Source organism: Hypomesus transpacificus, chromosome 4 (assembly GCF_021917145.1).
Source record: "Hypomesus transpacificus isolate Combined female chromosome 4, fHypTra1, whole genome shotgun sequence".
Lineage (NCBI taxonomy): Eukaryota > Metazoa > Chordata > Actinopteri > Osmeriformes > Osmeridae > Hypomesus > Hypomesus transpacificus.
Genome location: NC_061063.1, coordinates 4,520,912 through 4,534,560, shown reverse-complemented (window position 1 = coordinate 4,534,560; position 13,649 = coordinate 4,520,912). Strand labels below are relative to the sequence as shown.

Here is a 13,649-nt window from a genome sequence, read left to right as displayed (position 1 = left end):
TCTTACAAAAATGGTTTATACCACAAACAGCTCAGTCTAATTTAATTAGGGGAGAATTGATAATGCCAAAGTGGATCAAAAGGTCACAATACCTTGCAAGAGTTTTAGAATATGCTGATTACAAATTTATAGTACACAAACATTTCAATTCGATACAAAGTTAGGTGATTCGTCAAGTGAATCCCAGGTGTCCTGATAGGGAAAGAACAGGGCATTCACTGAGACGGGGGAGAAAAGAGATATGAACGTTCTGCTGTCTTAACTAAAATGACTATACCGTGTCAGTCACTCATCACTGTCTCTCTCGGTGAAAATCAAAGAGAAAAGTGAAAGTAACAAAGGCAGTTGCAGATGGCATACTGGCCTGGCCGTCAATGATGCATTCGGGGTCTTTGGGGATGTTGTGCCTGCCTGGTACAACATCACCGAGGCATCGATAACGATGCTCTTGGTCAGAAATCCTGCATGAGTCTCAGCAGTTAGGAGATGAGTGCAAAAGGAAAATTAGGCTCATCAAGGGAGCACAAAAGGCAGGGAGTGAAGCACAGAAACAGGACAGGGAAACAGGAAGTGAAGCACAGAAACAGTGCAGAGAAACAGGAAGTTAAGCACAGAAACAGGGCAGAAAACAGGAAGTGAAACACAGAAACAGTGCAGAGAAACAGGAAGTGAAGCACAGAAACAGGGCAGAGAAACAGGCCAAACAGTGGCTTCAGTCTACAACATTATATCTGTCACAGCCCTTTTCTCTTTAGTTGGTACAGTCGACTTCAGTCTTCAACGAGAGGGACAGGTAGGCCATCACAGTGGAGGCAGGGGGGGAAGTGATGATGCATCACAGGCCCCGTCAGTAGCAGAGGGGGGGGGGGAGCAGGAGGGGGTCAGATTAGACAGCACGCCTATTGACTCCCTCTCAGACACAGGCCATTCATCACCCCCTTTATCCTGACTGGCTGGCTGGCCCAGAGCCAAAACACCGGATCACTTCCTCGCCATCTCTTCCCCCATGTTTCCCTCTTTGGTCTGACTGTACACACAGTCAGGATAGTGTGTGTAAGAACCCTACACACACCCCCGGTAATGGGGTTGTTATTTTCCTTCTCATACTGTTAACACAGCTGTTTGAGTGTGTGTGAATGTATGTGTGCGTGTGTGTATAATTGTGTGTGTGTGTGTGTGTAATTGTGTGTGTGAGTTGGTCACACTGTCAGCATGGTACCAGGCTTTAATCACTTAGCAGCCAGAGAGCACTTTAGGTACATGTGTGTTTAGTGCTGGTCAGGCAAGCAACCCTGTCTGGTCAAGTGTCTCTTGCAATGTAGCCAAAGTCATTAAACAAGTTAGCAAAGCTATTTAGCAAAAAACAACCAGCTTACCAACGATAACCTTTAGGAAAGGTGTAAAGCACCCTGCGAAAGGAAACAACCATTCAGATGTATCAGCTACTGTTATTAAAGAGGACAACTATCCGAGGGTGTCGAGACATCTGTGGGAAGTACTCACACGACGCACGGCGGGACCCCGTCCCCCTGGGGGGTGCAGGGCTCCTTCTCCTCCACGTCCGGACACTCCGCCCCTCCTCCGACGGGGAACTGGCGCACGCGTCGGTTGCGCACGCGCTCGCCCTTGGGCCCGTTCAGATCGTAGCAGTCCTTGGAGCAGGCGGACCAGTCGGACCACTCGCTGACCTCGCAGTCCTTGGTCATGACGCAGGCCTGGTAGGTGACCGGCAGCGTGTCTTGTGAGCACAGGCTGGACGGAGAGGGGGAGAGAGGAGAGGAGAGGAGATGAGAGGAGATGAAAGGAGGAGCTCTCCTAACCAACTGGAGCAGAACAGATCTCTATATCTGGTTGTCTGGATCTGTATTGTGATCTTGTGAATCTTATGAATGGGTCTACAGGTTCATCTATGATGTCCCTGAATGTGTTCTTTAATGTTTGGTTGTTCTCCAAGAGGCCCTCTGAGCTTTCTCTCAGACACCGAACACTTGCTGTCCCAGTGGTTCTCAGTCTGCCTTCAGCCTTTGTTATCCAGATTAGTTAAAAGGACCCCCTAAGGCAGAGAGCACCGGAATCACAGTGACTTTGGCTGCAACCTAGATCTGAGACAGTATAAACAAACGATTATGGATTTATGCAGCTTTCAGACAGATACAAATCTTAACACCGATTACACTATGACCTATTTTCCCACCAGGTTTTTTGTTTTTTCCTAGAGCCAGTTGCCTTTCACTTAGTTTCAACGTTTTCAATTAAGATAATCAAAGACTTTCAATCATACGTTCTAATTAAACAAGAGACCAATCTTTTAGGATCCTTTTATGTGGCACATGAGAAAAGATAAGCCTATCCCCAACAACAAAAACATTTATGTTACAGCTCCGAATCTGCTCTTGTCAAACCCCAGCCGAGAGCATTGATTGTTGTTTATATAAATAAAGTGTTATTATTATCTTGACAATGCTTTTGACACTAAAGGTCAGAATTGGATATGTAATTAAGTCATTCAAACACACTGAATAAGTGTGTCAGGAATGTATTCTCCCATATTCTGCCCTCAAACAGTAAACACAGCTCCTGGCTGGGCACTGATGCCGTCATTCGTATCAGATAAGCCTCTTTGGGAGATACAGACATCTGGGCGGTCTCTGAGTAGCCCAAATCAGATGCCTCTGCATCGCTACAGACCTCTACAGAATCACATCATGACTATCCAGTATCGTGTATTTCCTGTATATTGGTGAGAGGACCATGACGATAGGTGTTAGGCTGTAGTTTGAATGATTTCAGCTTGAATGGGGATTTCCTCCCATATCTGAGATGAAAGGCATGTACGTATGGTGAAGAGCATGCAGAGTGGGGTAGTCTACAGTATATATGTTGAAAGAGCCAGGCTTCCGCTGAGACAGAATGAGGACACACTGTTCAGAACATGCTTTTTTTATATCCCTGCTAAGAACATGTCTTTTAGACACTACATGTGAATCGGTGGTACTCCTTAATAAAACATGCATTGACAACCACCACGCTCACTGGCTGCACAGGGTGCCGTCCCCTCCTCCTTGCTCACAGGGAGAGAGCGCGGCCTGCGCTGCTGATGGTGTCAAACAGAGACACGCCGCAGGACTGGTCTTAATTGAAATGGACATCATTTTCTTTCCCGGCGTCCCTGTTATTGTTGAAGCTTCCCACGGAGATGTGGGCGAATGTCTAATTAGCCCCTGTGAAAGAGCTGAGTGATTATGAAAATGAAAAGCCGCACTGGCTGACTCCCTTTCAGGTCATCAGTTTAAGTCTCTCAAGAAATTGTATCCACGCACACATTTCTTTGTCAGAATTGTGTTTTGTTCAGTTGCATTGTAAGTGGTCTTACTCTGTATATTGCGGAAGAGCATTGGTGCTTCAGACTGAATTATGAGCTGGTGAATGATGGTTATGCAGTATTTCTCTGTGATAGCAGTGTGACGCCAGTTAAATATGACATAATCAGAGATAAATTAGGGACAACTACAGTCGTGTAGGTCATTCGCGCAGACATACTAAAGTTCACTGGACAAACGACCTTGACATTCACATTGCAATAATGAGTGTCAGGATCCTATCAGATGTCGTAAAGTCATACTTCAAGGCCTCATATTGTAAATCAAATGGTGGAGAACAAAATTGGAAAACACTTCCCCCCCCCCCCCCCCCCCCCCTGCCAACCCAGTTTGAATTTGAACCGAATTTATCTAAATGTATGCAGAATATAAAAATGTTCAAGAAAAACACTGCAGGCAATATTGACGGAGCTTGTAGTTCACCTCAGAGAGAAACTATGCTCTAGTTTCTGAAAAGTTTTTGGGAGGTTGCAGGAGAGGCATGAATATTTCAATACTAAGAGTAAACAAGTCATGAGATTAATATTAATACGCCTCAGGACATGTGTTACTGCTGACACTTTTCCAAACGCAGAGTTTTGCCAATCCTTTAAGGATAGTGCCAGGATAGACAGTGATGTTTGGAGCTCACAGCCATAAGTTGGGGTAACGCTTTGGGGCATAACAGTTGACAGCAGTAATAATTACACTCCTTTTTAGTATATATCCAAAATGAGATTTTTCCAACTAGATTATGTACCAAGAATGATTACAAGACAGAGTAGTTATGGACTGTATTTTGCTCTCATTCTTTTTCAAGAAAAATATTTTTACGTAAGACAATGTCCAGCACTATGTTCAGCTGCCATCCAGCAGAAACAGCTTGTCGTTAACAAGCTAGCATCCAGTATTTGCAGTGACATTGCACTTCGAAAATATTACAGCGTGTCTGAAATCAAATAAAACTTGACGACGCCACCACACTGTCTTCCAATGAGACACTGTCGGTCTTAATTGAATTCCCTTAAACAACCCAGTGGAAGAAAACACAGCCTTGTAGCTTTGGCAGAATCCACTCATCTTGGTTACTCAACGTGGCACATTAGCAGTGCATTGTGGGGCGATGAGTTCATTGCGTGTGTCAGCCTCTGTTAGAGAGCTAAACACTTCAGGCTCTGGAAATGTCTTCAAACTGCGGCTCAGTCTCAGCCTGTGACACAATATCGTGTGCTGAGGGCTTCTGGGAAGTGTGAAATGTGGAAATAGATTCACCAATTCAGAGAACAGGGTCTTGGGACCTCAGATTTAAGTCTACAATCTCTGTCTCTTCCTCACGCACGTACGCATGCGGGCGCGCAAAGACACACACACACATGCATAGACACAGGCATGCACACACACATGGCACATGATAAATGATATACTTGAACAGACATCTCTCCAACACTTCAGTCTCCATGGGGAGCCAGTATAACATTGAAAATGAGATTAGAGACACCAGGGAGGAACGGATGAGTATGGATGATATTCTTGGGGTACAGAAGGGGCGGGAGGCAAACTCACCTCAGGGCCTCGGTGTCTCCACTCTTGTGCACACAGGTGACCTCCCTGGTCTGGTAGCCCACCTGCAGGTCCCAGAACTTCCCCCCCTGACGGTTCTGACGATTCCGGATCCTCTTCTTCTTGATCAGCTCCCTGGTTTCCGGGTCCTTCACCCTGCCTTTGTCTCTCATCCTCTCCCTCACCTTCTCTCTCACCCGCTCCTTGTTTTTGGCCTTCTTCTGCCTCTTCTTGCCTTTCTCCGGCGTCTGGCGGGCCTGGCGCTGCAGCGGCACCGAGCAGAGCCCCCAGGAACCCACCCTGAGGCTGTAGAGGCTCTCCTTGCCCTGACAGGCCCCCGGCTGGCACGTCTGGAACTCGGTCAGGTTGGGGCAGGCCGAGCCCCCGAACAGGGGCGGAGCCAGGACGAAGCGGATGCGGTTCTGGAGGCCGGTGCCGCAGGTCTTGGAGCAGGCGTTCCAGGGGGTGAACTGGGACACCACGCAGTCCCGCGGGCAGGGGATCAGGCAGGCTTGCTCCAGACGGGGCTTGGGCTCAAAATACTCACAGATGGCGTCCTCGGCAGGCACCCCGTCCGCTTTCTGGACGCAGCCCACCTCGCGGGTCTGGATGCCCTCCTCCCCGCGCGTGCACACGGCCGGCCGCTGGACGCCCGGGCTGCGCATGGACACGGGGACACACTGGTTCCAGGCGCCCAGCTGCCAGTCGTACAGTTCTTTGTGCCAGTCGCACACGTGGAAGCAGCTCTGCTGGTTGTCCGGGCGCAGCGCCTCGTCACAGTTGGTGTGCAGCGTGGTCCAGCCCTCAGAGTGGGCGCACCACACCGCCCGACTCTGCCTGCCCCCTGGACCACACTCGCTGCCCATGCACCGGCCCCACGGGCCTGGAGGAAACAGAGGGGAAGAGAGAGAGAGAGGTCAGGAAAAGTCCAAAACAGGGAATACTTCTTTAGGACAAAGCTAACTCAAATGATAGGGTATCCATTTTCTCATCTGTCAGTTTCAATCATGACTATCAGTGGTGTTCCTATCTAGGTTAAGTGCTGCTACTCGGGTGGCTGACTTTGATTGAAAGTTGGAGAGGAATGCAACAAAACAAAACCCAAATCTAATCATGTTTGTGTATCCCTGCCTAAAACCACTGAAATAAATGATTGAACAACACAGCTCACAATATTGGTCCAAATACAAAAGTGCATTTAAGAGGTGCCAAACCTAATCTAAGTGCGTCTTGAGTAATACCTTCGTGACAAACAGATTTGTCACTAAATCACACCCACTCGATTTTTCTGATTGCACTTCCTCGGGATTTATGACAGAGCCATTAAGGTTAAGGTAAACATCCTGTAGGAGCATATCTCATACTTGAGAAAAACATTGAATGGAGATCGATGCTCCCAGGAACGTGGAAATGAAAGGCACTGTGAAAATGTCAGTGTTCTTGTGTGTAGACAGGTCTATTACTGTGTACCCAAGCCTCCGGTGTCTCAGTGCAACCCAAAACATACAGATGGAATCCCATTCAATTCTACACCAATTACAATCTTTCTTGTTCCATGCTCTTATTTGAATTTGTTCCAAGGAGGAAGTTAGAGATAGAGAGAGAGAGAGAGAGAGAGAGAGAGAGAGAGAGAGAGAGAGAGAGAGAGAGAGAGAGAGAGAGAGAGAGAGAGAAAGGGAGAAAGACAGAGGCATGAAGAACCAACATAGCGTAGCCAAGCAGGACTGTCAGTAGTGATGGCTTCGGCTGCTTGCTGTGCTGCTGTGCTAGCGGCTAGCCAGCCACCCCTGGCCTGCCCCTGTTTCTGATGAGAAGGTTTTATAGCCACTCTGAAGAATCAGAATCACAGAAGTGGGTCACAGTCAGTGGAATTATCTCCTGGTGAACCATACCATGGTTTCCCTCCTTCTCTCATTTCTCTCTCTCGCTCTCTTTCTGGTCTCTGGTGTCCTATCTTACATTGTGCCCAACCAGCCAGCGGCGGAAACAAGATCAACTCTCGGAATAAGAAAAAGAGCCTAGGGGGTTTAAAGGGGCCAAAAGAAAGCCAGAGATGACAAGCAAGAGAGAGTGAGAAAGAGTGAGAAATATAAGGCTGAGGGATGCATCCTGAATGAGTCAACCTGTGTGTGCATGTGTATGTTTGTGTCATCTGTAAACACTCTCATGTTCATAGAGAGCAAACAGTAAATTCAGGGCAGATTGTTTGTCACTACTCCCAGGAGTATCCTCTCCATGTGTCTGGGTGCTACATGCAGCAAAGATGGAGCCAATGGGGTCAATCAAATGTGTGGCTGGTAGCCTGAGGTTCACCATGGGAACTTCCTCATGAACAAACAGCCCCAGTTTTATACCATCCATATGATTTCCTGAAAATCTACAGTGTAATTTCCTTCCGGGCCTGATGGCACAGCTATCTGTCGGCCCAGAGTAGAGGCCCTGATCCTGGGAGTGATTTAGCATATCCAGGAACGGGCTACATGAGCACTTTAAAGCAGCATGCTTTATGGCTCACCTCAATTAAGCCAGGTTACGGCGATGAAAATGTCAGTGGATGAACCAGCGAGCTGAATGAGCCCACGTCTGCAGCCGGAGAAGCCCAATCGATGCGGATCAATGGAGCTCTCAGGAAACTGCCCCGGACACCGGAGACAGCGGAACGGCCACTTGCAGGCGGTCACAGAGCACGTATCTCCCGCCGGCTGCTACTCTCTGAACACACACACACACCAGGAAGTGTGTGTGCCGCTCAGCCTATCTGTATATGTGTCAGCGACTGGAAATTGAGAGGTCAATGGCGGAAGAGAAGGAAAGAAAACTGTTGGCGAATAGATTTTCTCAGTGAGGAGGGAGAGACAGAGAGGCCAGCCAGGCTGTGGAGGGAGCTGTTAGCATGTCCGCTGGTTGAGGCGCTAGCACGGATTGTGCCGCAAAGAGGCCCTCTGGTTTACAGCCGCAGCGCCGCGGTAGAGTCCCTAGGGGGCAGCACACAGCACTCCCATTCACAGCCTCAGCATCTCACTGCAGGGGCTCCCCGTCATTCATGAACGTGTCAGTGGGCGACACTGGTGTGGGTGGATGTGCGTGTGTGAGTGGGTCTGGATGTCTGTGTGTGCGCGTGGTGCCGTGTGGCTGTTCAAATGGGCATGCGTCCTCCGTCACCCACCGAGTGAAGCCAGGAGGCAGTGAGGGCCGTCGTGAAGGAGTGAGGGGTGTGACACATGGCTCCCCCCTGTCTCCCCCCCCCCCTGTCTCCCCCTCCCAGCACCAACCCCAGGGGTGCCACCACTCGTACTAATAATGAACCAGTTACAGAGAGTAAGAGGTAGAGAAAGAGAGAGAGAGAGGGAGAGAGAGAGAGAGAGAGAGAGAGAGAGAGAGAGAGAGAGAGAGAGGGGGACAGAGAGAGAGAGAGAGAGAGAGAGAGAGAGAGAGAGAGAGAGAGGGAGAGAGAGAGAGAGAGAGAGAGAGAGAGAGAGAGAGAGAGAGAGAGAGAGAGAGAGAGAGAGAGAGAGAGAGAGAGAGAGAGAACCAAGAGGAGATGAAGGGCAGGGGAGCTGGGGGATGGTTGGCATTTGGGTTTAGTCACAGAGGCTGCTGTTGAGAGAGAGAGGGGATGGGGGCAGTAAGTGGAGGGGGGGGGGTAAGAGAGACAGAGGGGGAGAAAAAGAAACAAAGGATTGGGGCTAGGGAGGGAGGAGAGGCAGGGAGGAGAAGGAGAAAGGCAAAGGGAGAGGGAGAGATGAAGAGGGGAAGAAAAGAGAGAGAGACTGTCTCTCCTTGGCCCATAATTGGCCCCCTGCCCCAGTCTTATGATCCACAGCCTCAGGGCTCCTCTAGGAGATTCTATTAGCAAACTCATCTCCCCCACTCACCACCAAGACTACTGGTACTGACTGGCCTCAATCAGCCTATCAACCACCTCAGAGCATCGTCCTCCCAATCTGCCCTTTCTTTTAACTGCACACAGCATACAAACCTTCCACACAGGGCGAGACTGACGAGAAAAACACCCGTTCGCCCATTAACGCATTTAAAAACACCGTCGTCATAACCATACACTGTACTTGTCGGCTTCATGCACAAAATCATATTGTCATACTCCCATGTGTCAGTCAGCTTTTCATCACATTTGATGAACCACTGTAGATTCAGTATGACATACTTCCTCTCTAGCATTGTTCGAACATGCTCCTTTCCGGGACATTCGATTCCGTTTCATAATCAACTACTATTTATTCGTTTTAATCCTCATCCTGTCACCTCTGAGAGCAGCAAATCAGCGGAAGGAAGAAGGTCACACTTTGAGGGGAGTTATTGATGTTTTGGCTTTGGAGATGTACTGCCATGCCCACGTCGGAACACACGGTTTTCACAGATAAGATGATCTGGTCTATTTAATAGCTGTCAGAGTGGAGGCTTTCCTGATGGGTGCCACGGGAGGCAGAGGGAAAAGGCCGGGGGAAGCAGAGGAAGAGAGAGACAGGGAGCGAGCGAGGCCGAGAGAGATTAGGAGGGAGGGAGAAAAAGAGAGAGGGAGGAAGGGGGAGAGAAAGAAGGGAGGGGATGGCAGAGGAGAGGAAGAGAGGGAGAGAGACCGTTTCTCTCTCTCCAGAGGCTTATCTGCGCTGTAGCCTGCCAGCAAAAAAAAGAAAAAAGAGATCTGTGTGAAATAATTTCAGCACCAATAATGGGATTGCTCTTTCAGATCCAACAACTCGCCCCCCCCCCGCACCCCCCCCCCCCCCCCCAACACACACATACACACACACACACCACCCCCACACACACACCACCCTCGCCATCGCCCTCGCAGTTCCCGCAGGCCCTCCCTTCCCATCTCCCATGGTGCCAAGTCGAGGATTGGCGTTGGCATTTACTAGGAAAATGGAAAGCAGTGTGTGGCGAGCATCCCGCCAGTGGGTTTGGACGGGCCGGCGGAGGAGACAAGCCCACCAGCAGGCAGTCAATCTGTATTCACATGTTAAACACACGCGTGGAATCCATGCACCATAGAAAAGTCAGGAAATCCCCATTAACCACTGGGTGTCCTCACGCACAGCCAACATTTCCATTCCAGAGCGAAGGGGAAGCCTCCGATCTGGAGAATAGAACCACAAGAACGATGGTGAGCATTGATGGGTCTCACGGCTTGTGGTTTTTAAAGTTTCTTGTTGTTTCGTTTTTCGACCTCTCAGCTTTGGTGTGCTTTTCTGTGGTCAAAATCCCCAAACATGGCTGCCATGGTGACCTGTGTCATATTGGGCTCTCAGACACATGGGGGTCGGGCGGTGAGATAGAGGTAAGTGAATGTCACTGGACATCAGTGTGTCTGTGTTCGGGACTGTGACAGCTGACGTGACAGGTTGTTACTTCAGACACACTTCTTCCGCAGGAAGAAGAAATCCTCTCTTGCCAATTGTCGCCCCCAAAAGACGGAATATCAAAACCCATTTCTCCATGTCTTCCTTCAGCCATACACCACAGCCAATAAGGAGAATATCTCATAGAGCTGGAACACGTCCTAGAACAAGAACATGAGGAAAACTAGAACGTATGGTAGAAATAGAACATGTCAAGCAAACCTGAACCTGCCAAACGATGTTATTAGCGGGCACACGCCCACCCCCCCCCCCCCCCCCCTGGGTCGGTAAGGGAGCCTGCCACGAGACGTCCAGTGGCACTGAACAGCTGCACACACCCCAGGGAAAACCATCTGGGAAAAAACCCAGACTGACCGACTGAGGGGAAAGTGCTTCGACTAATGGAGAACCACGTCTGTCTGTCAGCCTGTCTGTCTGTCTGTCTGCTTGTCTCTTTATCTATTCCTTTCCCTCCCTGTCTCTCTCTATCTCCGTCTCCCCTCCCCCCAACATCCCTCTCTGTTTTCCTCCCTCCTGTGTGAGTAATGTGTTTCCAGGTCAGGTAATGTGGGGTGTTGTCGACCCTACGCTGAGTGGCTCCGGACTTTGATCAGCGGTAGCCGTGATCAAAAGGACAGCCAGTGTGTGAATTTCAGGACGGCACATTCCCTTTGTCTGGAGGTCACTCCGAGCTCCCCGCTGCTGTTGCTGTGATGACAGCGCGGGGGGGAGACAGCTCTCTGGGCCCAGACCCTGATTAAGAAAATGATTGAAAACATGGAATGGAAGTGTGGTTAAACCAAACGCCCCACAGGCGGTTGAACGTTCTAACCACAATTTGCCTGGTTCACAATGTACCCTGCTGTGGCAAGAAAATACACTGAGCAAAACGTGTCAATATATCTTTTTTCTTAAGACTACATTTTCTCAGAGGATAGTGCATGGAAGGCCATCTCTGCTTATCTGGTTGACATGAAAGAGACATGATCCACCAGCGTTTCAAACTGCTCATGCATGTTTCATGAAGGCCCGTCAGTAAAGGGGGCTTCTCTCTTTTAGGGAAGGCCATTACACGGCTCATTAACAACGCCGTGCCTAAGCACATCCTAAAAGGAGCTCTCTGCATGCTGGTCTGCCTGGGATAGCGCCGGCAAACAGGCTTTGCTGAAGGTCTATTCAGTGTTTGCCATCACACAGACTTGAGGGGAGCCAGGGCCTAACCCATATTCTCAAGTCTTTTTTTTGGGTGGGGGTTAGGACATCAAAGACAGATTTTTGAGAAGGGAAATGAAGCAACCCCCACCTTTTGAGTTCTGGAAGGTTCTGGCGGCAGGCTTTCAGTGCCTGTTTACAGCCTAATATATTTCACAGAAAATAAAGACACATTGCTTACAGGTTGATGTGGACTAGCGATTACACATTGGTTTAGCAGACGGAAGCGTTGGGCCAGTAATTGGCAAAAACTCCTACTCACATCACAGTGAACTTTCACACCGTACAATTTAATGACTAAGTGGATGAACTTTGTTCCGGCATTTCTAATGATGATTGACGATGCACAGTACATGTGTAGTTCACCCATAAGCGTATCATTGAATGTCAACCAAGATCTGCGACAACTTCCTGACATCAGGTGCTGCAATAAAAGTTAATGGATACCGGGCTTGAGTGTGTGTGTGTGTGTGTGTATGCGTGTGTATGTATGCGTGTGTATGTGAGTACAGTATGAGAGGAACAGGGCTTGGTTGAGTGCGTTCTGTTCGAGGCAAGGAAAATGAGACACTCTGCACAGTATCAACAAACAAGAGGAACCATATTGTCTGCATGTATAAATCATGGCCTGGAGAGAGGCTGTTGAGCAGAACAATAGCGGCAGCCTCCCCGCAATGCCGGAGGGGGGAGGAACGGCTGGGTGGGAACATCTGCGGGGAACCGTGGCAACCGCGCATGGTGAAATGGGAGCGTGATGGAGAACTTGTTACCCCGCTGTAAGAGGCTGCAAGGCCTCAACCTCACACAGCACAGCATTCATTATTCACCACTCTCTCTCTGTGTGTGTGTGTGTTTGTGTGTGTGTGTGTTTGAGCGTGCACGAGTGTGTATGAGGGGGTGTGTGGGTGTGCGTGCACATATGACACATGAAAAGAGTGCTGCTGATGCTTGTTATGGCTGAGATGGAAGCAACAACAACAAAAAACGGGATCTTATTAGTCGGCTGCTTGTCAGACACATCCTAAGATGCCGGAAACCCCCTGCCACATCTGAACACGTTCCCAGAGCACCCAGCCCCACCTGCTGAGGAGAATCACACAGAGCCTCCCACGCACAGGGAGCCCCTTACACACGTAACCATGTCGTTTTGACCTGCTCCATCGGCGGCCAGGGCAGTGGGCGCATTCCTCCGTAGGAAGAGTGTCACTGAGGGAGAGGACTGGGAGAGGCCCAGTCGGCTCAGCGTTTGACACGGTGCCCAGCTGGCTGCACCAGGCAGGCAGGCAGGCAGGGGACAGGCGTTTCATCTGAGCCAGGCTGTCCTCGCCCTGCCTGGGGCTAGCCAGCTGCTCCACATAGGTACACGGGGAACTGCAGGGCACTATGTATATGGCTTAGAACAATCTCACCAATACAGACGTTACACACAAACACCATGCAGTGGAGTAAGAACCAGCAACTGCTCCATTGGAGCAGGAAACAGGAAGCCAATATGAGTCTGAATATGCAAGAGCACACAGGATGAGATAAGAGGACATTTATCTCAAGTGATTTCAAAGGGGATTCATTACAAACTCCCAGCCAAACCCTTCCTGTCCCATCTACACACACACACACACACACACACAAATGCTCCCACGCACAGAAACATGAGCACACACATTGCAAAAGACACAAGCATCCCTTACATTGTGCTTTTGAAGTCACTAAATAAGGAAAACAAACCTTGATGTAATTTGCCATGCCATGATAAGAAAGAAGCTGCCCAATATATGCATGGAGGTCACTTAGCACAATTCAGTATTCTACCACTTTTTATATGTTAGAATGTGCTAGAATATTCTAAAATAGGATCGAATGTGCTAGCTAGAATAAGCTCACTTCACAGCAGAGGCCTGTCGCTTGAAAGAGACCCATGACCCATGCTGCTGGTTGTTCGTGCTGCTTGCTGCCCCTCTCCCATGCTGGGCTGTAGGACTGGTGACCGCCCTTCTGGTTCCCTGCAGTACAGCAGCAGCTTGGATCAGTCAGACACAATGGACCTGCTCTATCAGTCCCTACCCCAGCTGGCTGACTGTATGGCTGGCTGGTTGGCAGACTGGTTGGTTGGCTGGCTGACTGGCTGGCTGCCTATCTGGCAGACTGACTGTCTGGG

At 49.5% G+C, this 13,649-nt stretch overlaps 1 protein-coding gene across 7 annotated transcripts in view; it reads right to left on the bottom strand.

The window, feature by feature from the left end:
* The window catches only part of thsd7aa (thrombospondin, type I, domain containing 7Aa), a 92,752-nt gene that overhangs the window by 42,111 nt on the left and 36,992 nt on the right, over window positions 1-13,649 (bottom strand). For 5 of the 7 annotated variants that reach the window (XR_006956002.1, XR_006956001.1, XR_006956003.1 and 2 more), the window contains exons 2-4: window positions 4,923-5,802; window positions 1,504-1,752; window positions 1,377-1,409 (exon numbers count right to left, since the gene is read on the bottom strand). Coding sequence is in view for 4 of the 7 variants with exons in the window: in XM_047018786.1 (XP_046874742.1) it covers window positions 1,377-1,409; window positions 1,504-1,752; window positions 4,923-5,802 (1,162 nt within the window). In the remaining 3 variants the exon portion in view is untranslated. The remainder of the gene's footprint in view (window positions 1-1,376; window positions 1,410-1,503; window positions 1,753-4,922; window positions 5,803-13,649) is intronic. The other 2 variants (XM_047018787.1, XM_047018785.1) reach the window with 1 other exon arrangement.